At 36.7% G+C, this 25,089-nt stretch overlaps 1 protein-coding gene across 5 annotated transcripts in view; it reads left to right on the forward strand.

Annotated features, from left to right (window-relative positions):
* Window positions 1-25,089, forward strand: part of DPP4 (dipeptidyl peptidase 4) — an 80,855-nt gene that overhangs the window by 6,005 nt on the left and 49,761 nt on the right. For 3 of the 5 annotated variants that reach the window (XR_001878296.1, XM_017836293.1, XM_017836291.1), the window contains exons 3-21: window positions 2,538-2,636; window positions 3,170-3,264; window positions 3,388-3,462; window positions 5,395-5,447; window positions 5,549-5,621; window positions 6,773-6,893; window positions 7,312-7,472; window positions 9,366-9,469; window positions 12,862-12,991; window positions 13,132-13,176; window positions 16,168-16,272; window positions 16,377-16,444; window positions 16,641-16,694; window positions 17,142-17,266; window positions 18,222-18,269; window positions 18,765-18,863; window positions 20,838-20,907; window positions 22,658-22,852; window positions 23,771-23,825. Coding sequence is in view for 3 of the 5 variants with exons in the window: in XM_017836293.1 (XP_017691782.1) it covers window positions 2,538-2,636; window positions 3,170-3,264; window positions 3,388-3,462; window positions 5,395-5,447; window positions 5,549-5,621; window positions 6,773-6,893; window positions 7,312-7,472; window positions 9,366-9,469; window positions 12,862-12,991; window positions 13,132-13,176; window positions 16,168-16,272; window positions 16,377-16,444; window positions 16,641-16,694; window positions 17,142-17,266; window positions 18,222-18,269; window positions 18,765-18,863; window positions 20,838-20,907; window positions 22,658-22,852; window positions 23,771-23,825 (1,775 nt within the window). In the remaining 2 variants the exon portion in view is untranslated. The other 2 variants (XR_001878297.1, XM_017836294.1) reach the window with 2 other exon arrangements.

Raw genomic sequence — 25,089 nt, forward strand, 5'->3', positions numbered from 1 at the left:
CAGAACTACCCCCAGTACTGAGCATTGGAAGCTAGTAATTTAGAAAATTTGGAATTTAGAAAAATAAGTCTGGAGCTGGAATAGTCAAAAAACAAAAATAGCAAGAACATTTAGTCCTCACAGCCTCTCTGAGAAACCCAAGAGTGAAAGAAGCGGTTTTGCTAAAGTATGAACATACATTGATCTGTATCCAATCTTCAAAGCCAATAAAATGCTCTTGAATGTCAACAATTACTTTATTTTGTAAAAAACCCCTGTTTGACCCTTCTTTTCAAATGGATTCTGAACAAGGAGAACCAAAATGCAGAATTCAATGTATGTTGAGTCTCTTTGGTTGGTGGCATAATGTGGATAAGTATGAATATAATGGTAATGGCCTATCTTGTAAATTAAGAAAATACTTCAACTAGAACTTCTACGACTACCCCCTTACAGCTTGGCGTACATTTTCATATTCAGATACTACGTGGAAGGTGTTGACAGAAAATGAAATTTTAATTTTACACACAGCCAACAAATCTTAATAGTGGCCTGATTTTTTAGTAATGAGACCTTAGCAAAATATGTATGTCACCAGGGGGGAAAACATTCATCAGTTTGGAAAAATCCCTAAACCTGTTCATCAGCCACCTGTCTTAAATTGCTTCTCCTTTTCCAAGAGAGAGTTTTGTTGCTTTCTGAAGCCTCTCTGATTGAAAAGTACATTTTCTCAATTAGGAAGGAGAGAAGTCATATTCCCAACTAGACAACTCTGTGTGAATATCAAATGCACACTTGTTCATAATCCATCAAATTACATATTCAGTTAATATCGAATAATTAACCTGAGAAATTAATATTCTTAGAGACACTTCAAGAGCAGTAAGTCTAGCCTAATTTTTTAGAACAGTCAAGTTTCAAATGGCATTGAGCAAGCATTTTTTTTAACCTTTGCTGAGCATTTTAAACTAAAAATCACTGTTATGTCTCTTGATTTTTATTGCAGCACTGGTTGTACAGTCTGTGCTGTATATATACAATTTGCTTATTGCTTGGAAATAAGAGTAAAGCTGTAATAGCTAATATAAATATCTTCCTGCTGTGTTCCATTTGACACATGTATTTAACCTGCGGAAAGATACCCTGGAAAAATTATTGTGAGGTGTTTTCCTGTGTGTCCCCCCAAGGGCTTTGCACTCTTTTTCTTCTTCACTATAATGAAAGAAGAGGCAGTTCTTAGGGATGTGCTAAGTATCTTGGTTGATTGGTCACCACATCTGTACTTGAGTGTTTTTATCAGTTGCTTTTATTCTAGTCTTTTGATTTAGCCAGTTGAAATAAAAATTGCTTCCCTTCTGGAATGTGTAGGTTTGTATGAGGGAGGTTTTAGGTTTCCATTAAAAGAAAAAAAAAAGGTAGAGAGGAAGCAGGGAGAGAATTGCACACCTGAATTTAAAAACTGTAGTCTTTGTTTTCATAGGAAAAAGATCACAAAGACTCCCAGACCGAGTTGTTGTTGTTGTTATTATTGCTATTACTTTTCATATTTTGGAAAGAGCAGCATGTGTGTTGCAGCCAATAAGAAATATTTTTCTTAGAGGTTGACTGCAATGGGCTGAAGCCGATGACCAAACTCATTAGCTTAACTACGTTCAAAGTTTCACTTGGTCTTCTCAGAGTAACCCAGTTACTTGGCTTTAATTTTCCAGTCAAAATTGTAACATGGCAATAAATATTAAGATATCTTGATGAAAAACACATCAAGAGAGGGATAAATATTTAACCAGTTATTTCATCATAAGCTTATTAGAAACTGCTTGTGATTTATTTTTTTTTTAATCAGACCTTCCCTGAAAATTTTACTGCTTCTCAGATTTATTTTTTTTTTTGAGACATTTCTGAAATTTGAGTTTAATCATAAGCAGATAATTCACAACTGAAGGGTTCAGGAACAGGAACAGCAATATTACAGAATATGTGATCAAGTACAGCAGCCACTTTCTTTTTAGGGCATCTCCCAAGGTCTGTACATTTACTCACATGGATGTCACATTTCAGTCATATGGACAACCTTGCCTGTCCACCACTCTGTTTGAGAGCACATGATGAGCATGTACATCTCTGTTTTGTGTGATCCACCCCACAACTGATGTCTGATGCAAATATTAGCATGTGGGGCTCTGCAGCAAACCTCCCAGAGTGAGCATGGGGAGAAAGGCACCAAGATCGCTTCTTTTCAGTTTTTGAAAGTACAAGTACAGTACAAGTATGTGTTTGCTGAAATAAGATGGCTAGAGGTCTTTCATTCATTTTCGTCACTGTCAAAAAAGTATTTTCATTTCCATGAGTTTGTTGAGTGATTTTATTGACACTTTTATGCTTGCTGAATTTATCTTGCAGTAAAGTTTTATTGTCTTCCTACTGCTAGTACTTTAGAGGTGTTTAGCTTAAACACTTTAATAACCAGCAACAAAAACCCACTCGGTAGTCAGGCTAAGAAGCTGGGGTGGAACAATTTGCAGCAACATCAAAATCTCTCTTCTGTCTCTTTTTTTCAGAAAGTCCCTCTAAGCCTGATTCACGAAAAACGTACACTCTACAGAATTACTTGAACAACGACTATTCATACAAACCATATGATCTACAGTGGATTTCAGGTAATTAATTTATAGATACAACTTAAATGTCAAGAAAATGTACTACCTTCAATAAACACATATCTTCATGCTGAGGTGACCACTGTATCCTGAAAAAAAGTTAAATTATTTAATAGTACCATTATAGAACAGCTCAAAGAGTTGATATTTGCCCCCCTTAGATACATGCTTACCTTCATGGCAAGCTATATTCTCCTACTGCTGAAAGTGCATACTTTTGTGCTTTTTGGTAGAAACATGTTTTCCTCTGAAGCGTGTCAGCTTTCTCTGCATTGGGCTGCCAGGGAACAGGCACTTTTCCTTTTGAATATGCCTAGTGCCCCAAGGGAAAGAGATGCTAGAAAGTGGATGCTGTGAGGACTACATTTTGTGAACGTTCTTGTGCTATAAGCATCCTTTCATTACTGAACTGGGAAACACAACATTGACCAGATTTTTGAATTTTATTTCCTGCTTATAAACATAAGGGGAAAAGAGAAGTAAATGATAAACATTTTACTTATTTTTTATGAGCATCTCTCTTGTTCTTCTAGGAAATCAGTATCTCCATGAAACAAATAATGGGAACATCCTACTTATCAGTGCTGACAATGGAACATCATCAGTAATCTTGGCGAATACAACATTAGTATGTTAACTTATATGTAATATATGCAGACATTGAGAAAGGTATTGAGTTTACTATTTAGTTCTGCACATTTCTTTGGAAACAGTGCTTAATGTGTTCCTTTTCCCCTTCCTTTGTTGACAGGATAAGTACAAGGCAAGCACAGCTATATTGTCTCCTGACCATAAGTTTGCTCTTCTGCGGTACAGCTATAGAAAGGTACAAGTGCACTTTACATCTGAGGATGAAACTGGGAAATAAAGGTTTGAGAACAACTGAGAGGCTGCGAGAATGTGAGGGAAATGCAGGAGGAGGGATGAATGAGATGGATATATGTAGGGGAACAGTCAAGTTGAGCAGGCAGGAGGAGAAGAGACTGGTATTATCGTGGGCTTGTCAGAAGAGACATGACTGCCTGAGAAAAGCATCTGGATAAAAAGTGGATGGACAGTTATCACAAGAAGAGCAAGGCTGGATGGTTCATCTGGGAAGACAATCTAGAAGAGTAGATAGGCATGGCTGTTCAAGGAGTTGTGTGGGTAAGGAGAAGTGATGAGTAGATATGCTGGTACATCTGCTTGTACGTGTATGCTATATATATGTATATATATATATATATGTGGTTGTTACATTGTGGTGGTAGGATGCAAGAGTTGAGAACTGAGGTGACTGAAAAGCAGCATGTGCTTTCAAGAGAAGGCTTGTGCTTGGAGTGGACTTGTGTGTCCTTGTTCCCTGCTGTCAGCAAACACATGAAAAGCCTCCAGCAAAATGCTTCACACTGGCTTGGTGTCGAACTGTGCAAGAAAGGTCAACCTACATTTATGCCAGGTGGCATGAAAACCTGGCTCTGTGTGCCAATTGAGGAGCCTGATGGAGGCAATAATTTGCTGTACAGTTTGTGCACTGAGAAACCTGTAACTTTGTGCTTCTTTCCTTTTTTTTTTCTAGAAAGCTGCCCTGTTTTGTTTGTAAAAAGCTCAGTGCTGACTTCTGCAGTGTACAAATACTTGAGCACTGTGTCACTGAGCTCTGTCTACATGTTCTGGCCTGGCAGTCCAAGAATGGCTATTGCACTGTGCCAGGCACAGTCCGTGCACTCAGTCATCACTTTTTTCAGTTTTAGCTTCCTTGCTGCATTACCTTAGCCAGTTACCTTTCATCTTTCTGAATTGTTCAGAATTATTTAACTTTTCACTGCATCTTTAGTGGCCACAAAATGCCTAATATTTTTCCAGCCACCCTACACATCACGTCTACTCATAATTTATTATAAGTAATTGCATTTTATTTGTTGCATTCATAAGAGTTAATTTTATTTTAATGCTGAAGCAAGATCTTTTAACCTTTATATAATAGTGTGATTGAAAGTTCTGTTATTATTAATCTTTATTGCAAAGAAACAGAGTAACAAAATGAATCATGTGGATGTAGACACTTGTTATGTAATAGCCATCTGGTTATGTAGTACTAAGTTGTTGTTTTATATCTTAATACAAATATTCAAGAACCATCATAGAAGATAGCATTATCGTAACATGTCAACACTGTGGGCTAAATCAAACCTCTCCAGCCAACGTGAACATGTTTAAATGTCTGCATTATCATCATCGTCTTTCTCTCTCTAAGTGCCCACAGGGGGATACAGACTTCAAGAGGCAGATTTCTGAGAGAAGAGGGTTATTTCTGTGACAGTATGAATGGGAATAGGTCACCCTGTACTGGAGGAACTGCTACAGACATACTGTGGGACTTGTGAGAACTACTATAAGATGCCAAGTTCAATAATACGACATGAAAAATGAGACAGAAAACAGTAAGCAAGCCAGTAAGGCACAAGGAGGAGAATTTACTCTGCATAGTGATGATAGTCTGCCGTGTAGCTACAAGGATTTCTGAAAATGTGCATCATCTCTGGTGTCTGTATATCTGTCCTTAATCAACCAGTGGCCTCTGTCATAGTGAAGACCCCAGAGGGGTGGCAATCCTTTAGTCTTTTCTTAAACCTTGTAGAGATCTGTTACCCTCATATATTCATTGTGTTCTGTCTTAAGAAAAAGCATGAGGAGAGTTTCAGAGGTAATTCAAACTGCAAGAGATGTGAATCCTGGTGAAATTTAGTTTCGTAATATTAAAATATTTCTTTTACAGTTGTGGAGGTATTCCTTTACAGCTTCATATCACATCTATGATTTCAGTAGCAGGTCAGTAATCTTTTCACGTGAGATGTGGTTTTAAGATTCTTCTGCAATGAAATGTCATTTCACTGATTTCTCTTGGCTGCATTTTGGTTTTGTTTTTCCAGCTCTATTCTAGATGATGGACTACTACCTAATGATACACAATATCTATCCTGGTCACCTGTTGGTCACAAACTGGTTAGTAAAGATAAGCGACACTTTAATATAAAGTCATTTTCGTACACGTGATATGGAAACTCACATTGTCTGTACTCTTGAGGTTTCGGGACTTTCCTACTGCTCGATAAAGTAGCTGAACTTGTTTCAAAATTGACTACTGTTGCTGGAAAGACTCCAAAATCCCTCTGTGTGTTTTCTTTTGTTCTTTAATGAAAATACATTCCTGAAAGCAAGCAGTGCCCCAGTAGTCATGTAATGCACAAATGCACAGGAACTTCATGTTATTACAGTTGCAGACAGGAGCTCATCCTTTTCAAAGGCAGCAGCATTACGAATGTCTATTTAATCATCACTGTGATTTTTATCTCCTAATTATACAATAATCAATGAAGTTTTACTTGATGAATGCATGTAATGAGATTAGAGGATCAAAATCCTCTTGTTCTCTTTCCCACTGTCCTTTTCTTTCTCCCCTCCAATCCTCAATGGTGAAAGCCACTGCATTTGCAAGGCTTGTGTATTCCCTGTGGTGAGCATTGGATCTGACTGTCACAGGAGAATGTGGTGCCTGTTTATTCTCATTGCTTGTAGTATATGAATTATAGAGACCAACCACAGAAGCAGAGGAAGTCAAAAAGAGCTTTCTGCATCTTGTAGCGAAGCTCTGGAATAAAACTGTGTTGTTCAGTTATTGGAGAGAAAAAACAGGGGTTATTAAAGAGGCGGGCAGGTGCCAAAACCTAGAGGAGTTCTGAGTGCTGCTGCAGAAATGTACTGTTTTTGCAGATCTATTGGTAGTGCTGAGACCCCAGTCAATGTTTTACCAAAGCACTGATAGTTTTGTTTGAAAGGCAAATTAGTGAAAAAAAACTCCTGGCAAAGGAAAATAGGCTTGTATATTGGCAGAAAATGAATAGCAAGGTTTTCAGAACTTGTTACAGTAGTCATGTCACTTAACGTAGTTGACTTGTTTTTTGCAAAAAAACAAGGTTAAGTTGCTACACCTGGTTTGTATTTGTAATTCAAAGTTTGTTAAGTATCAGTGATTGGGGAAATGCAACTTTTAAAAATAGTTTCTGTCATCTGTTGTGAATTTCCCAGTAGATAAAGTAAAGAAAGGAAGCAGGATTTATAATAATAGTAATTGTCATCATGATGATGTTTTGCAGGCATATGTTTGGAAAAATAATGTTTATGTAAAAGCTTCACCAACATCAGCAGCTGTGCCAGTCACTCAAAATGGAGAAGAAAATAAAATTTTCAATGGAATACCAGATTGGGTTTATGAAGGTAATTATGTCAAGCAAGTCTTACTTTATATTATCATATAAACCTTTGGTTTATTGTAGTTATTATTACTGTCTTATTTCTTATACCATTGAAAAGTTCAAATTAATCAAAATTTCTATTTTAAAAGAAACATGCGTCCTTACCTGAGCTTAATACTTGGCTAGTGTGAGAATCAAAGAATGGAAATGAGTTTGCCTAACTTGCAGTGCATCACTGGAAATTTTACTATGTGAATTAACTTCATATGATAGATTAAAAATATTGATCTAATGTCTAATTTCATAACTCCAACACTTTACAGTTTGGTTTCTGAATTTCAATTTAAAAAAAGATATCCTATTAAAAACTTAAGAGAACAGCACCTAGGATAGAAGAGCCAATATCAATTATAACTTAAATGCATTTCTGTTTCTTTCAGAGGAAATGTTTGGCACCAGTTCTGCTCTGTGGTGGTCTCCAAATGGCAATTTTTTGGCATATGCAGCCTTTGATGATACAGAAGTTCCTGTTATAGAGTATTCCTTTTATTCTGACGACACCTTGCAGTATCCAAAGACCATCAGAATCCCATATCCCAAGGTCAGTGTTATTTATTAAACATGTTTGTTCTACAGTTTCATTAAGAGAGTAGTCTCATTTAATCAGTTCCTGCTAATGAAAATATTGTCTGTCTCCTCAACAGCTTGCTGTGATTACTCTTTATGAAGTCAACAGCATCTGGCAATGTTAAAGTATTTTATTATCTCCAGGGTAAAGAAAAAGGAAAAAAGAAGTATGATTTAAGGTTTTGTTGTTTCACCATAAAACTTGGAGGTAGCGAGTAGATGTTGGGAAAGAAAAGCTCTCAGGGAGTTGAAGTTGGTACAAAGCATTTAGCAGATGTACATTATGTTAGGGTTGTGTGTGGTATTGATAATGAAATCTTCTTCAACTAAGGTAGCATTTTCAGTTGTTGGATGCTTCCTGTAAAGGGAGGAAGAGGAGGAATCTGCTGAAGGAGTTTCTTTGCCCACACCTAAAGGTCTTCCAGTTTTAGCTGTGAGAGTGAAGCCTTTAGTGTAAGCAGCTCCTTCTCCTTCCCCCCTCCTCTCCACATGACTTTATGCCCACTGCTCTTGCACAGTTGGCACTGGACTGAATGGGGTGAGAGTCAAAATGCTCTAACAGGTTCTTTCATACACTCCACATGTGAAGGGTTTCATGTTTAATACAAGACTTACCTGTGTGAAGTTATTTGACATATACGGGATTTGGATTTATCAGAGCAATGCACTTAAGACACAAAACAAGTACAAATTACACTTAGAGAACAGCAGTTGCACTACAATGCTGAGTCTCAATACAAACATGTTCTCATAGCTGACCTCCGTTATGTGCTCGCCATCACAGTGCTGGGCATCCCTGTTGCTGGGAAGGAATAGATGGGTTGAAAACATCTCAAGCCCATCACTTTCTTTAGTTTTTCTGTTCATCACTGAGGTTTTATACTCTGTGTTGGCTTAAGGCACCAATATATACCCCCCTCTCCCTCCCACCCCAATCCATGATGGTCTGGCCATCTTGGAAAGATATTTCCACTCTCGATTAGCTGGAGCAGAACAGCTGATAGAGCTGGCTGATCACTCAGCTGTTATGGCTGTTTGGTGAAAAAGCTGCCCTCTTCATGCCAAGCTCAGCTTCCTCTGCAGCAGCCATGGTCAGTCACTCCAAAGGTTCTGGAGCACATGACCTTTGCCTGTCCCCTTGCAGCCTTCCCCAGAGGGGTCACTGACACTCCCCATGAGTAGCTGGGCTCACTGACAGCTGCAGGTGCTCTGTCCTGACCATGGTGCATAAGAAGAGACGTAGGTGTAGAATGAAGTGCCAATTTAAATTACACATTCTATTACAAACCCATTTTGTTTGGAATATTGCTGACTTTTGGAGGTGGATCAAGTACAGCTACCTAACTGTTATGATGGCGAGTTAACTTCTAGAGAAGCAACCCTTACTGACAGAGTTATGTTGCTCCCAGTAGCACTACATTAAAAATAGTGGAGTACATGCTGCAGTCACAGATTTTATTGTGATATAGGTAGCTGTGATGTGCCTTGTTAATGTAAGGTGCTTCTTCCATGGAGAAGCACTTTACTGTGTGTTAGCAATGCATTTGACTCACTGTTAGGTACTGTGTATGGGATGAAAGGTGAGTCAAATATTGCTTTGAGTACAGCAAGCTCAATGTAGTTATGAATGTTTGTAAATGTAGTAGTCTTTCTTATCTAGAAATGCATAAGTAACACTTTTGTGTAAAGAAAAGGATAACTTATGCATCAATCTTAAAAACTGCATTTAGGAACTTGTCTTTTCACATGTTTGAAGTCAGCTGGTTTTACCCTTCTTTCTGTAGTAACTTATTCATCTATAATTTGAAACACTTAATTCACCAAGAATATTCTCTCCTCAGAAGTACGATTAAAAATTTTTTTTTAGGCAGGAGCTCCAAATCCAACTGTGCGATTCTTTATTGTGGATACTGAGTCATTACCAAATTCCACCCCTGTTGAAATTACTCCACCTGCAGAAATAAAATCAGGGTAAGAAATTTTGATTCAATATTTGATTGGGGTTTTTTTGGTGGGAGAGGAGGAGCTTTTATATGTGACCTCCCTATATTCAGTGTATGTGGCAGCTTTTCCCTGTCATGCAGCTCTGGTAGCAACAAGATTTACCAGAGAAAATCTGCACAGAGATTATCCTCCTAGTGATTATATATAGATGGCATATTCCATGTATGTTATATTCAGAATGTGACAAGTTCTTGGCTCGTCACATTCAGTGGAGTCTAACTATGGTGAAGTCATTTCACAGTACAACTTTAATATGAGCAAGTTTTGGTATAATCAAATTATAATATATGTATTCCAATTCACTGGGGGGGGGGAAAAAACCAAAACAAAACCTTAATGGTAAGTGAAGATTTGATTTCATTGGAAGCAAACTCCTTGCTAAGGCAAGGTATCATGGTTGTCTTCAGATTTATACTTAAGATGTTTGTTTTCTTTGGAAACATGGTGAAAATCAGCACCTCTCACAGTAAATGGAAAATTGTATTTCTCAAAATGCCACTGGAAATGCACAACATGATATAAATGTATTTTGTAAAGAGCAGCTACATCAATTTAAAGTGCATGCACAGAGAATTTAATATCCCAGATCTCGGGTTTTGTTTTTTCTTTTTAACAGTATTGTGGAAATTGTTTAGAGGTTTGCACTTACAAACATGATGGGTATGAAAGCACAGGTTATACTGATAAACCAGAAAAAAACAAAGGAGGTCTGTTAGCTTTGCATAAAATGTGCATTTTGTACATGGTGGCCAAAAAGCTATAACTGGAATATCAGTGCTCTCCTGTTTCAGTCGTCACCACAGTCTAACTAACATCTATGTGTTAACCAAGATATGCGAATTTTTATGAATATGTTGTTCTTTATCCTTCCGCTACAGTAGCACTGCAGTAGCTGGATGTTACATAGCTGTCATGCACCGTTTTTCTCTAGAATTTCAGTGTCTCAGAATTAAAAGCCTGTTATGTTTAGCTTAATGCTGATTAAGATCTCTGTTGTTTTAGAATTATGTTTTACCTTTTGTTAACACCTTATGAAAGTTGATGTGGGGACAATAAGCATCAGCTACCTTACAGCCTCGTACTCATCTGGCTAACACAGGCATGAGTTACATGGAGTTAATCCATTTTGAAATGAATGTAGCACTCTGCAAATCAGGATTAATACAAAGATAAATCAAGTCTTGAATGATGAGTGCAAGGATCAAAACTTACTCTTCCTCCCAGTGGCTGATCCAAGTAATGGTCAAGTTTCACCATATGTGTCCTGCAAAAGTTGAGGTGGCCAGAATGAGTCTTGGGGAATTTTGCAAGAACAAAGATACATGAGTAGGAAAAGGCAAGCGATGTGCAATGTTGCTGTTGGGTAGCTTTGCTTCTGGAAGCACAAAGTAATGGATATTTACATGGTATTTATATTTATACCACTGTATGACAGGAAAGGTTAATTTCAGTGGAGGAAAATTCTGTTTGTACTTCCACAGAGCTAAATTCTGAACAAAACTATATTTGAAGTGGTGGTGTACCTCACCCCACCTGCCTGGTAGGGGATGTTGAGGGGCAGTTATCATACAGCGTTATCCAGAGCTTGTATGAGCAGCAGTTGTACCCCCACATTTGTAGTGCACTTCTGTTTCAGAGGAAGAGTTTTATTTGTCAAGAAAAACTGCCAAAATCTGGAATGGCAGTGCTTTGCCATATGATGGTAGATGAAACCTGACATTTTTTGCATGAATGACCAGCACGAAATCCATATAGTGTTTAAACACCATTTTTGGCATCGTGGGTACGGGGGGCTCCTGTTAGCCAACAGGAGGATGGAGGGAATGGATGCTTTTTGTCTGAAATGATCTGTCCTAAAATCAGCTGACTTCTGAGTAGAGAGTGTTTGCAGAGTATCCCTCTCAGCAGCAAATGAGGAAGGGCAATGCAAAACTACTGTATTCTACGCTTGAATTAATTGCAGCTTAGTTAACATTTTGTGGGTTGTTGAATACTGAAGGTGCATTCCCACTCTCAATAATAACAGCAAGCTATTTATTACATTATAATAATAGCTTGATTATTAATTGATTTTTTGTTTATTAATTCTCTTTTCCTTGTAATGTCCATCTTGTCTGATGAATGATTTATAGTCACCAGAACTGTTAATTTCTCTGACTTTGAAGCAATGAAAACTGTGGGACTAATTCCCCTTATACAAAACAAGGGAAACCACTATTATAGGTACATAAAGAATGGCAGTTTCTTTTTTCTTTTTTTTTTTTCCAAACAAGCTCCTGCAGAGAGCCAGTGGCAGTAGCAATTAAATGACCTACTGACTTCCCAGTCAAATGTAAATGCAAAAATAGACTTTATCCAAACAGGATTTTGAAACTGCAAGCCAGAAATAAATCTGAAAGTTGTCGGTAACCAGTTGGCATATATTTTTAATCAATCCACACTAATTGTAGTGTTTCGCCCCCCAAACCACAGTGATCACGAAGATACTCTTATCACAAAACTTCCCACACATTTTTGTTAACTAACTTCGGGGAAAAAGGGAACATGAACTTGGAACTAAGTCAAATGTGCAAATTCCGGTTAAAAATGTATACTTGCCTTGGAGGGGAGGTTTGTTTTATTTTAGTTCATAAGGCTTCTAGGAGATAGGAGAGATCTAAAATAAGAAAAGACAGTACATCTAACAAATCGTAATGGTAAACAAAACCACTAAATTTTATGTGGTGCCTTTTAAAAATTAATATACAGGAATATCCGTGAAGGTGATTTTTTTTCAGATACTCCAGTTCTTCATGTCAACAGGTTGGTATTCTGAAGATTAAAGTAAAATATCCAAAGTAATAACTGGTTTTGGTATGATCTCTCCCTCCATTTTAACTAATGGAAATAACTACTAAATTGAACAAAAATATGTATAATTCAGAAAATGCTTACAAGCAACCAACTTCATGCAGCTAAGGGTAAAATTTTGAAATCTAAGGCACATACAACTTAACATTGAGAAGGATTTCCTATAGATGCACACAGTACATTTATGAACAGTCTGGAGTAGCTATTATTTTATGCATTAGAGAACAGTGATCCGGCTGTTAGAATTTAATTGCAGTCTTTCTGGAAGTCGGTTTGTACAAACCATCTAATTCTTTATTGTATCTCTGCAAATAACCAAGGCATCTACTAGCAGAAAAAACAATTGACAAAAAAATGGCTCAATTAGGTTTGCATAATTGTTTGTTGTTGAAGAGTAGATTGAAATGAAAATAGCCAGATGAGTGTCATTCAGTGAATTTCTGAATGCTATCATATGGTATGCAATTACAGAGAGGATTTTAAATATCTAATGCTGTTGCTGTTTTCAGAGACCATTATTTGAGTGCTGTAACATGGGTGACAGATGAAAGGATTTGTCTGCAGTGGCTCAGAAGAATTCAGAATTTTTCAGTCCTCACAGTCTGTGACTTTGAAAATGCTAATTGGTCATGTCCACAGGTAAGAAAAATTAGGTGGAAGAGTTCCAATGACAAATGAAACTGGAAAGAAGTAGAGTATATCTGTATGTTTATCTTTGTAGAAATAAAGCCTGATGTAAAATAAGCGTAATTGTAATGGGATTGTTTGTTTTTTCTTAGGGAAAACAACTTACGGAAGAAAGTACAACTGGCTGGATTGGCAGAGTGAGTGTTCAATTTCTAAAACTGCTACATGCTAAATAACTCTGATAATTAAGAAAAATTCATAGGAGCCTCTTGCATTTTGCAGTGCCTCTTTTGTGCAGGTCCAGTCCTCTCACTTGCTGCATTTTACATGTACAGGAAAAAATGTTCTCAAATGGAGCTGCTGTGTCACCCCGCCCCCTGAGTTTAAGCTTTTTTTGGGGGCGAGTATGGGGTTCTGAACTCCCAGGCTGGGCTGACAGTGCAGCATGGGCTGGAGCTGTAACCATGTCCTCTTTGACCTGTGCATCATGTTGACAGGAGAAGGGGTAATGCATTAAATCGAAAGACAGTAGGTTTAGATTAGATATTAGAAAGAAATTTTTTACTGTGAGGGTGGTGAGGCACTGGAACAGGTTGTCCAGAGAAGCTGTGGATGCCCCATCCCTGGAAGCATTTAAGGCCAAGTTGGATGGGGCTCTGAGCAACCTGGTCTAGTGGAAGGTGTCCCTGCCCATGGCAGGGGGGTTGGAACTAGATGAACTTTAAGGTCCCTTCCAATCCAAACCATTCTATGATTCTATGATTACATGTTCAGCTTGCCAAAAAGCATAGCACCCTTTCCAGACTCCTTTTGACTTCTGACCTGCTGCTTTGGTAGCAGTAGGTAGGGGGGGAAATGCAGGAGCTAGGATTCAGAATTCCCTTTGTTCTGGGGGAGTTGCCAGCTATGCTGGTTTAGCTGCTTTCCAGTCTTCCTGCCACCTCCAGAAAGATCTACAGAATAAAATGTATAAAGAAGCATATCCTATAACCTTTGAATCATATTAGAAGAAAGGCATAGAGGACAAAAGTAATTTTTTAGTATTTTAGATTGCTACAAACTATTCCAGGTTCTCATTGGGGTTATTTATTTATTTATTTATTTATTTATTTATTTATCCCCCACATGACATAGCCATTGAAGAGAAATGGGGAGAAGACGTATATAACTGACCAGATTAAAAATTTCATATGCTTCTGCCAAACCAGTCGCTGCTGTCTGGATGATGCTTTCCAAGCTGCTTCTCAGTCCTTTTGTACATGGTAGAGAGTAGGCACCTAATGAACTACACAGAAGATCTGGGGGAAGTGAAGCAGAGATGCAAAAGTTCAGACTTGGAGGGAGAAATGAGTTTCAGAGTTTTTGATGAGAACACAGAGTACACTCCACTCCCGCATTTTCCACACACTGATTATGCTTTAGTCACTAATTCACTTTTGAAGTCAAAAATGAGAGTTTAAAGAAATGCAAAGAGGGAGGCAACAGCAGGGATGAAATCATCCGCAGTATGAAGATGAGAGATCAACCCACCTGCTGTCAAATTTGATATGGAAAGGAAGGCCTTAACGCTGACACATTTTGCTTCTCTGCAGCAAAGGCTTCACAATTAGACAATGTGATGATCAAGCTGCAGACTTTGTAAACAGTTGTGCAAAATGAGAGGGCAAAATGCAAGTCTGTGCCATCAAACTAGGTTGTTGGTTTTTTGTTTCTTTTAAAGAGACAACCCACTTCTTAGGAGCTGTTGGAAGAAAGGATAATCTCACTGTATGATTCCTGGATTTGAGAAGGGAGTGGAGAGTAGGGAGAATTGAAGAGGGGATAGGCAAGGTATATTTATTCCTTTCTTTTCTTTTTACCTATTTAGGGATGATAAAATGATACTTGACTCATAAGGAATATTTTTATACATATGTGAGATGTATATTTACACATGCATAAGTATATACAGATTTAAGTAAATTATATATATGTGTAAAATATAGACATAGTACTCTCTTTGTATCTGTAATGGCTTTTGGGTTTGGTGGTTTGTTTTTTTTCGATAGAGATGAAATTACATATAATCTAAGAATGCTCAGAAAAGCCTGTGTAACTGTAAAAGGCTTCCAGGTCATCAGCTAACTTAGAGCTTGCCAGTTGAGTTGAAGGAAAGTCACACTTTGAAAAAGCAAGACTGTTATAAGGGAAAGGCTAGCAAAATATTCAACAGGTTACTTTTTGCAAAAATATTGCTTGGGAAAAAGGAGAGGTTATTTGCAGCACATGGGTTAGGAAGATTTAATTTCTGTCATTGCTTACTGAATGACCAAAGGCAAGTCACTTCAGCTTTCTGTTTCACTTTCCATTTCAAAATGGGTATAACATCTCAGAGGCAACTGCATTGTGTCAGTTGTGTCATTTAACTCATTAAAAATCTGATTTTAACATTTTAATCCTTTGGACATTTATCACAGAAGTATCTTTTATTTCACTCAGCTCAGTTTCATTCCTCTCTTTCTTTCTACCATGTGTAGCACATTCAAATGGCAGTCAGTAGAAGAATTAATTTCTGTCACTCTCAATTGATAAATGGATAGTTCCTTCATGAAAATATCATTCCAATTTTAGTTCCATGTCATTCTGTAATCACCTACTTACTAGCAAAATTTCCTCTTGGAAAGCAGCTTGGGTTTGGGTTTTTTTCAAGAGAACAGGACATTTTTTACTGTTAAGCTAAAAAACCAAATTGAGTTCAAAGAATTTGTTCACAAACACATTTTAAAATGTAAAATTCATGAGAAACATGTATTTGCAAAGTTCACATTTTTATAGGTTACAGCTGCACTGGACAGAATAAAACAGTGACTTTGAAAGTAGATACACATATTATTTCCTAAAATGGTAAAAAAATAAGAACACCTGAAGTACTTCAGATTCAAGGGAGGGGATACAGATCAATACCAGGGCCGATACTCAGGAAATTCTGCTGCTTAAGGAGCAAGATAATATTTTAAGTGTGCTTACTTTTAGGGTGATGGCTATGGGTTCTACCTACTAAGTCAGTAGGCAAAAATTTTTGCAGTACGTTCAGTGATGCATTGTTTAAAGTACTGAGACTCACGGTTAGAGATATCAAAACCTACATTTATTGTTTTGTATCTAGAGTTTTGTTTTTTGCTTTAATAGACATCTCTCTTATGTTCAAGTTTCAGCCATCTGTCCCTTACTTTGCACCCGACAATGCTACCTACTACAAAGTCCTCAGCAACACAGCAGGTTACAAGCACATCTATTACATAAATGGCTCGCAGGTGAGTAATAATGTGTAGGACAGTCAGTGCTGCCTTGTGGTTCTTCTGGTGATCAAGAAGCTTCACGTTTTACTTTTTACTTTGCCTTCCCCCCCCCATTTCAGGATCCAGTACCTATTACTTCAGGGAAGTGGGAAGTAATCAGCATAGAAGCTGTAACAAATGACTTTTTGTAAGTATTTGTAAATAAGCTACTAATTCCTGTCATAAGGGCTGGTAACAAGGGTCTAAGCAAGCAGGGATGGAGAACAGGGAGAAGGTGTCATTTAACTCATTAAAAATCTGATTTAAACATGTAAGGTAAAACCTTTAAATGTTGTAAGGTACTGTAAATATTTTACCAAAACCAGTATGTTTTGCTTTTATAGATACTACATTAGTAATGAATATGGTGGAAAACCAGGAGGAAGAAATCTCTATAAGTAAGAAATTTTTTCTGCACTGTGGTAAAACAGTTGTTAATGAAAAAAAATAAGAAAATGCATTGAAAACTTAAAGATTGTGAAGTTCAGTCTAAGGTGGGATCCTCTATAGGATATTTAATGACAATTGGTGTAAGAGTATAAACTGCAAAAATAATGAAAATATTTTTCTGTAAATTTAGTTAATAAAGGGAAATTGTGAGAGGAAACAACCAATCCTCAAGCAACAAAGCCCCAAAGAAAAACTCTCATGCTTTTTTTACTATGATTATAATTTCAATATTAATTGAACTCAAAAGTTTAAAGTCTGTTTTCTCTAATCTTTAAATCAGTTCGTCACTTCTGAATTTAAACGTTTCATTCGGCCATCTTATTTAAAAAGCATATATTAGTTTAGCATAGCTTAAAAAAAAGTAATCTCTGAAATGAAGCTCAACTACTTTGCAGAGTGCTCTTGGAAAGCAGTCCAAGTTCTACTAAATGTGTTAGCTGTGATCTGAATCAAGAAAGATGCCAGTATTATTCTGTGTCCTTCAGCAAAGACGCACAGTATTATCAGCTAAATTGTCTTGGTGAGTATATCCGGAATTAATTGACATAAACATGACTCACAGATTAGTTGGGTGGGGAAGTTCACTTCATCGGGATCTTGATATGTACTGCTTAACAATGATATGTGTTGATAACACTGGATAAATTCATTGGCAGTGGAAAAACATACTGCCTCCTAGGCTCAAAAGCACCTTGACAAAAATTACTAGGATAAAACTTGTTAGTTCTGTCTGTCAGTGGACCTGAAAGAGCTGCAAAACACTCCTGTCCAGTGCACATCTCTTCAAGAGCTGCATGTGGAGCTCTGCCTGCAGAAGGAATTTGGAGGCTCTGAAAGCATGACAAGCAGGAGGCTGGGTAAAGAGCAGAGCTCCATGTGTGGAAATAAAATTAAGATAGATAGTGCTGGTCAAAAAAAAAATCCAAGTAATGCAATCAAGGTAAGCAGTGGGACTGTAGTCTGTCTCTGACCTGTAAGTGCTTGTGCTAGGTAGTACAAGGGATAAATTAATCAAAGGGCAAGAAAAATGAAATCTTCCCTTAATGTCTTTAAATTGAAATATATGCTGTTTTCTAAGATGCCAAGATCTTCCTTATCTGTGGGCTAGAAGGACAGACAGCAGAGAGGGAATTGTTCTGTCAGGTTGTAAAAATGGGTGAAGACTACTGCTGTGGTCTCGGTGACAAGGCTTACTGATTGCCCAGCCATGGTCCACAACCTATGCATAGGCTTTGCTAAAGAGTGGAATTTCAGTTCTTCAGTACCTCGCAATAATGTGGTTCATCTGCAGACAGTATGAATATTTTGTGGGATCCTGTGGCTTGAATTTGGGCCCTACTGAGTTAAAATCCAGCTTGAGCAGACTGGAGGGAAATGAGTTCTGAGCTTTTATGATTCACCTGTTTCCAATTACTTTATGAGAGTTGTGTTTCAAGATGGCATGCAACCATGAAGGTTTTGTGCCCAATTAACAGGTCCTGGCCTGCCCATATCTACTCTGCACAGAAGCAGTGATGATCAAGGTATGGAATTGTCTTTAAATCTAATTTGTGTTGAGCCAGAAAATTGCACTGTAAATTTATTTTAATTTTGTTGTCATTGCTTAGTATAGTAATAAAAATGTCAATTATAAAGGGTAAATTTAATTTCAAATAATTACCAGAAGAATAAATTATATAGTTTGGCATACCTTTATTCATAGTTTATTTAATATTATTTTACATTGTGCTAGAAAACAGTGAGTAATGTATTACTTATTTACTGAATAACTGCATTTAGATTAAAAACAGAGAAAAGAGCTTTCTGGTTCCTAAATAACTGAAGGAAAACTATATTGTAAATATTGTAAACATTGAATCTGAGAGGAAAAACAAAAACTGCAATGTAGGTTGCTGTCATCTCAGATTGAATACTTAGTGGTTCATAATTAAAGAGCTTATTTAGAGCTTATTATAATTAAAGAGATTTTTTGAAAATAATGTATTTAATCTTTGAATCTTACTTACTCTGTTATTTAGTCCTCAGATACTTGAAAAATAATACTGAACTGGAAAATGCATTGAAAGATATTCAGATGCCTTCAAAAAAATTTGGCTCCCTTAGTGTAGGTGGATACAGTAAGTTCAAAAACATCTTTTACCTTTCTATCCCTTTTTCACCAAGTGCTTCAAGGTCTTCTGCTGAAGAGCATGACAGAACAGATGGGTGTAGTGGGGATTATTGCAGTTATTCAGCACTAAGAGGCAAGATGATTTTTTTTTGAAATCCCAAAATATTCTTATCTAAAATGTGCTTTTTCCATAGTGTGATATCTTGATGTTTTTGCAATGAAATGGCTTAGCTCCTTTTTTTTTTCCTTTATAATAAACTGAAAAACAGAAGTCTCTAAGACCACATTAAATAAAAAAAATAAATAAGAGAAATGAGGGTGGGGCACAAAGGTCATAAGCATCATTGAATTTAAATTACATTATAAAGTCAAGTAGGTCTTAATTTACAGGTGCAAGTTGGTTTGGTTTGGGTTAGCAGGTTGGGAAAGTGGAGAAGTTCAGTTACTGTGAAAAAAGCAGGCACAATTTAAATGGAAAAGCTTGAAAAAACCTATAAGCATCATTTCAACATCACCTTTGGTTTTGTGTGAAGGAACATTCGGATTGAACAGCCACATTCTTAAAAGCACACTCATGCTTCAAGACTACATAAACCTCAATACAGACTATAACAAAATGCTAGAATGTTAACTGTTAATGCTTTGTGAGTGGTGCTCCTTAGAATTTGGGTAGAGAGACATTCTTGGTGTGGTCATAGGCTGAGCAACATCAGATAGACCATCAGTGGAAGGCCTGGTACCTGTCTAAACTGTTCTTGCTCCAGCCTTTGCTACTAGCTTTTCTCTTCATGACAAACTTCCTCTTGATAAAATGGATGATATTCTTAATAAAATTATATTTTACAAACCATATTGGGTTTGGTCAGTCATTGCTAACTGTTCCTTTTGATACCTCCCTTCTTTCACTGTTACCTTATTTATATAATAACTCTCTTTATCTTTGTGTTTTCTGTCTTTTATTTCTGTCACATTTTTACTAGGGCTAAAGATGAAATCTTCCAGGCAAGATGGAGATTTAAAGATGTTCTTCGTGCTATCAGTTGTATATTCACTTTTTTTATTCCTCTTTGTTCTTACTACTTCATGTCTTCAGGGTAAAAGCTTTTGGGTAAGGGGAAACTATTTTTAATGTCACAAGTAGGAGAAATAAATCCATTTATGTAGTCCCACTTCAAGTTTCAAGTCTGCTTACAAATCCCTTTATGTAATTAAAGAAGAAATCCACCCCTGTGACTACAGAGCACACAAAAAAATTAAAATTAGTATTTTAATGTGTTCAGTTTAGATTGGTACTGTTTCAGTGTTCTGATGCTTTGCATATTCATATCTGGGCAAATTTCTTTAAGACTCGCACTCTGACTATTACTGCAGTGTAGTCCATCAGCATTTGCTTTGTGGTTCCTTTGCAGCACCAGTTCTTTTAAAATTCATGAGTGAACAATTGAACCATTCAGTTTGCAAAACTTAAATGGTGCGCATTTAAAATATTCAGCTAACTCTCAGCCAACTTGGGTGGAAGGAATAACATGGATGGAACTGGAATAAGTGTTGCTTCAGAAATAATAGATACTTGGCTATGTTTCTGAGATGCTTTACAAACTGTCACGCGAAGTCTATCTGGCAGGTTCAAAATATTTAGAATTGCTTTCTATTGCTGAGAGAGAAACTTTATTTTTGAGCCTGTGATAGATTTACCACTGTAGAGACATAAAAAGTTTTACATGTAAGCTTAGAATAATGTTACAAAACAGCATGTTGAGTCCTCAAATTTTATTGCTTTCCGCTATCTTAACTGTACAAGATTTAAAAAAAAAAAAATAGACTAGCTAGGAACTTTTACCTGTATATATTAGGACAGTTTCAGATGAAACTGCTTTTTGATTTTTAGGGGATGGCTCAAATGTGCTCTCGTATGAATTGCAGTGCATGTCAAATTATTTCACTGGAGAACTGACCTAAGTAAAACTCTTTTCACTTTTAGACCTGTGGTATGAAATGTTACTGCCTCCCCATTTTGATTCATCAAAGAAGTACCCTCTGCTCCTTGAGGTGTAAGTTTTCAATTACATGGCAATGCTGTGTTAATAATCACTTTCATCTACTTCAAATGCTCTTAATAAGATCAGGAAACACAAAACTGGCATCTTTTCTAATTACTTCTTGAAGTAGTTTTAAGACAGAATGAAAAATTGAGGTATATCCTAATCCATGGTGGATTCTTGTACCATAAGATGATGTAATGCCTAATGAGCACTACTCTGTCAGTGGCACTGAGGCAAATACATTCTATATCGGATTTAAAAGCCAGGATGTTAGTGTTAGCTTACCTCCTCCTCTGCTCTTGAAGATTATTAGAAATAATCTTCAAGATTATTCTATTATTAGAAATAATAATTAGAAATAATAATTATAATATAATATAATAATATATAATTATAATATAATAATATAATAATTATAATATAATAATTATTAGAAATAATAATTCTTCTATTATTAGAAATAATAGTATTATTAGAAATAATCTTCAATGAAGTGACATTCCAGAACGAAACCTTGAATAAGCCTTGTATCCTAAAGCTGAAGTAGTGTGTGATGTTGCATTTTCTCTGTGACATTTGACTGTCAACTAGTGTTAACAAATGTCATCCTGTGGTCAGGATTGCATTTGCTGTTGTTTTTTCATAATTTCAAGACCATGAGCACATGGTGTTTGGTCTGTTCTTCCTCAGGCACTTCTCTTCAGGCTGGTATATTTTCTTCTAAATGGAAATTATTGAATTTTAGCTATTCATTGAAATAGAAATGTTAAGCTTTTCCTCTTTTTACAGAAAGCTGACTCTCTAAGGAAACTAACTGTTATTTCTTAGATACATCTTTATATAATGTAATTTGGTAGCACTGTAATACTTTTTGATATGCCTGCTGAACATTTTTAATGAGCAGCCAAATCTCTTGGCTTCTTAAGACTTGTTTTGGTTTCGATAGAAATTTATTGACTTACCTGGACCTTTGTCAGGATCACCTCTGCTTCACAGTGATCAGAAATTCCTTCAGAAGTATCAAGATCCGTAGCTTGAATTAAAGAATTCTGAGTAGTTTTTTCTTTGCTTTTAAAACTGCTAAGAATGGGTTATAGAGCCATAAGAGCATTCTTCCATTTCTTACTCTGTTGAACAGAGAAGTGCAATGCACAGAATTTTACCATCAAGGCACTCAGAGTATGATTTCATATTGGCCAAGTGTTTCTGAAATATTTTTAATGTAAAAAATTAAAATTATAAGGTTTTTTCCTTTTTCTCATCCTAGATAAGAAAAAGTTTAGACTGATGAGACACTAGAAATGCAGAGAAAAGTACTATTCATTTTTCCAAGTGAAAAGCTATTTGTTGATTTCAGACTTAAACCAAATAAACTTTGAGTGAATGGAACAGAAATAGTTAGAGAACATTACTTTGAAACTCAAGAAACAAAAGCAAATTTAGCCTGGATTTCTGATAAGCTGCTTAAAGTCAAAATAATGAAAGTTTCTTATTAGAGCAGAAAGCAGTAAAACAAGGAAAAAAAAAATCCAGTCTACTTTCTTGATTGGTTGAAGTTTTAGAAAAGCGTGCTGCTTTCAGTTCCAGCAAAGCAGCAGTTTGGAGTCAGTCAGTGATGCTTTTCTTGTTTATTCGGTTGAATTTAAAAGTTTATCCTGCTTAAGTGGCCAAAAATTGTCTGTGATAATTGTATTTCAAATGCTTGATGTGAGAATATGTAGAGAGTAAATGCCTGAATTCTGCGGCACTTTTCACCCAGATATGCAGGGCCTTGTAGTCAGAAAGTGGACTATACCTTCGACCTCAGCTGGGCTACCTACCTTGCAAGCACCGAGCAGATCATCGTGGCCAGCTTCGATGGCAGAGGAAGTGGATACCAAGGGGATGAAATTATGCATGCAATAAACCGAAGGCTGGGAACATATGAAGTGGAAGATCAGATAACAGCAGCCAGGTGAGCTACAGGGAAAGGTCAACACCTGCTCTTTCTTCTATGTGCCTATTGTGCAGGGGGGAAAAGGGTGAGGGTTTTGAAAGGTCATCTTGAAATTATTGGCAAAAACATAAACATAACATAAAGTCTGCATTAATTTTGTTCACTGAAGTGTGTCATTTATAGACCAACCATCATTTTATGCTTAAAAAGAGAGAAGAGTTAATGCTGTAATACAAATTTACCATATCTCTTATTTTATGAAGAGGATAGCTGTCACATTAGTCGAAGAACATGCTACAAAGGAACTTGGAGACAGAAGTTTTACTCCAAGCTTTTTGCAAGTTTCTGTTGTGGTGAAGTTACTTGCATGAAATACTCAGCTTTTACATCATAGTTCATGTTTATCATTTGGTTTATGTTTGTAGAACATCACTAAGCCAAACAATCACAGTAGAAATCTCTCAGAATAACAATGCAGTAGTCTTACAGGGTTTTCTGTTTGGAATTTTAAAATATCAAGGAGTTTAAACACATAGCATTTCACAATCTTTTTGATTTATTTTTTTTAAATGGTGACTGGATTTACATGTGTCAGCCTGTCCCTTCCTGCTGCAATTTGATCGTTGTGCATGTTTAAAAAAAAAAAAAAGACAAAGAAAGGCAAGACAGGTAGTGAAATCTAACCTAATACAATACAAATGTCAGTGAGTGTAGTTCAAGGGGTTTTAGAGTGTCACATGCACAGATGTTTTTCTGAATTTCCTTAAGACACACGTACCTGAATTGTTGTATGTTTTCATACGCAGTTACTGTGATGAAGTGGGAAACACTTATTTCAACAATAGAAAGCAGCAGATTTGATGGAAAACAGGCACGTCTGTAGAATGGCAGATACTTGCAATCCGTTAAGTGTTTAATTATTCTGTTTGCTTTCAGAAAATTTTCAGAAATGAGCTTTGTTGATAAGGACAGAATAGCTATTTGGGGTTGGGTAAGTACTCAAATAATTTTGGCAGGCATATTATTTAATTGTAACAGCTGTTGTGCTTTGTGGCGGGTGCTGGAGCACTTCATGTGAGGCACCTCTGGAGTCACAGCACAATCCAACAACTGAACCAATGAAGTGCGTTTTACAAATGCCTGTATACAGTGCCCTTTTGCAATCATTCAGGAGCCTTTGTAAGAGAAATTAGGACTACTAGAGGGATTTAAAACAATTTAAAGGGATGCTGCCAAGTTCCTGTGTACAGGATGAACCAACACTAAAAAGAAACAAAATCCAGTATGTATTCACTAGTATCTCTTTAGTTGGATGATTCATTTTTAAAAAAAAAGTGAAATTTTATGTGATCCAGCTGTGTGGCATGGTTATTATGGTACTTGCCAGATTTCTCTAATTTGATGCATCTTTAAAACCTGTCACAGTAGATGGACGTGTTTAATAGCATATAGATATTCCCTCAGCTGCAAGGCTAAGTGTGTATGTAGTGTTAGTGATTCTGGTACTGAACAGTTCTCTGTCCCAGGCTGATGTTTTGCTGCTTTTTTTGGTTAACAGGGAGAATTCTTCTATGTTCTGTTTAAACATACGATGTTTTAAGTATATGCAGGATTGTATGCAGGATCTTGAATTAAATTGCTAACTGAAATTTGGACACTGCTGGTGACAGGCACTAGTGAATAAATTGCTTGATGGCAAGATGATGATGAGGGTGCCTTTAGCAGCTTTTCTTCTGGGTGTAAACACCTCTGTTATATGAAGTCATGTGTAGTAGTATTAACTGTAGTGGGAGAAAAATTCTTTCTGCAGAAATTGAGGACAATGCATTTGCATCTTAAGTCCTTATGAGCCTCAGAATGAACAGTTGAAGAGCATTCGTCTTTGGAGCTAGGTTGGGATTATGCACTCGGAATACTGAACCTGTGGGCAAACAGATTTTCTTTATCTCTTGAGTTTTCAGATTGTCAGCCTCTCATTGTCAGCCTGTCACTGTGTACATTAATTTTGTTTGCCATAGATTCATCAGTAATATCTTTACTGTGAGTAGGTTAGGCATTTATACAGGGGTTTAATTACTAAGTGCATGTGTTACTTTGGTGATCTCATTGGGTGGACCTAAGAACTAAGCTGGAGCAAACATATAAGGACTATCAACTAAGATGCAATTCCATTTGCCTGTAATCTGGTTTCAGGACACTAATGAGATCCAAAAATTGCTCCTTTTTGAATGTGGGTGGGCACATTTTCCTAAATA

The sequence above is a fragment of the Lepidothrix coronata genome, unplaced genomic scaffold, assembly GCF_001604755.1.
Source record: "Lepidothrix coronata isolate B3197 unplaced genomic scaffold, Lepidothrix_coronata-1.0 Scaffold274, whole genome shotgun sequence".
Taxonomy (NCBI): domain Eukaryota; kingdom Metazoa; phylum Chordata; class Aves; order Passeriformes; family Pipridae; genus Lepidothrix; species Lepidothrix coronata.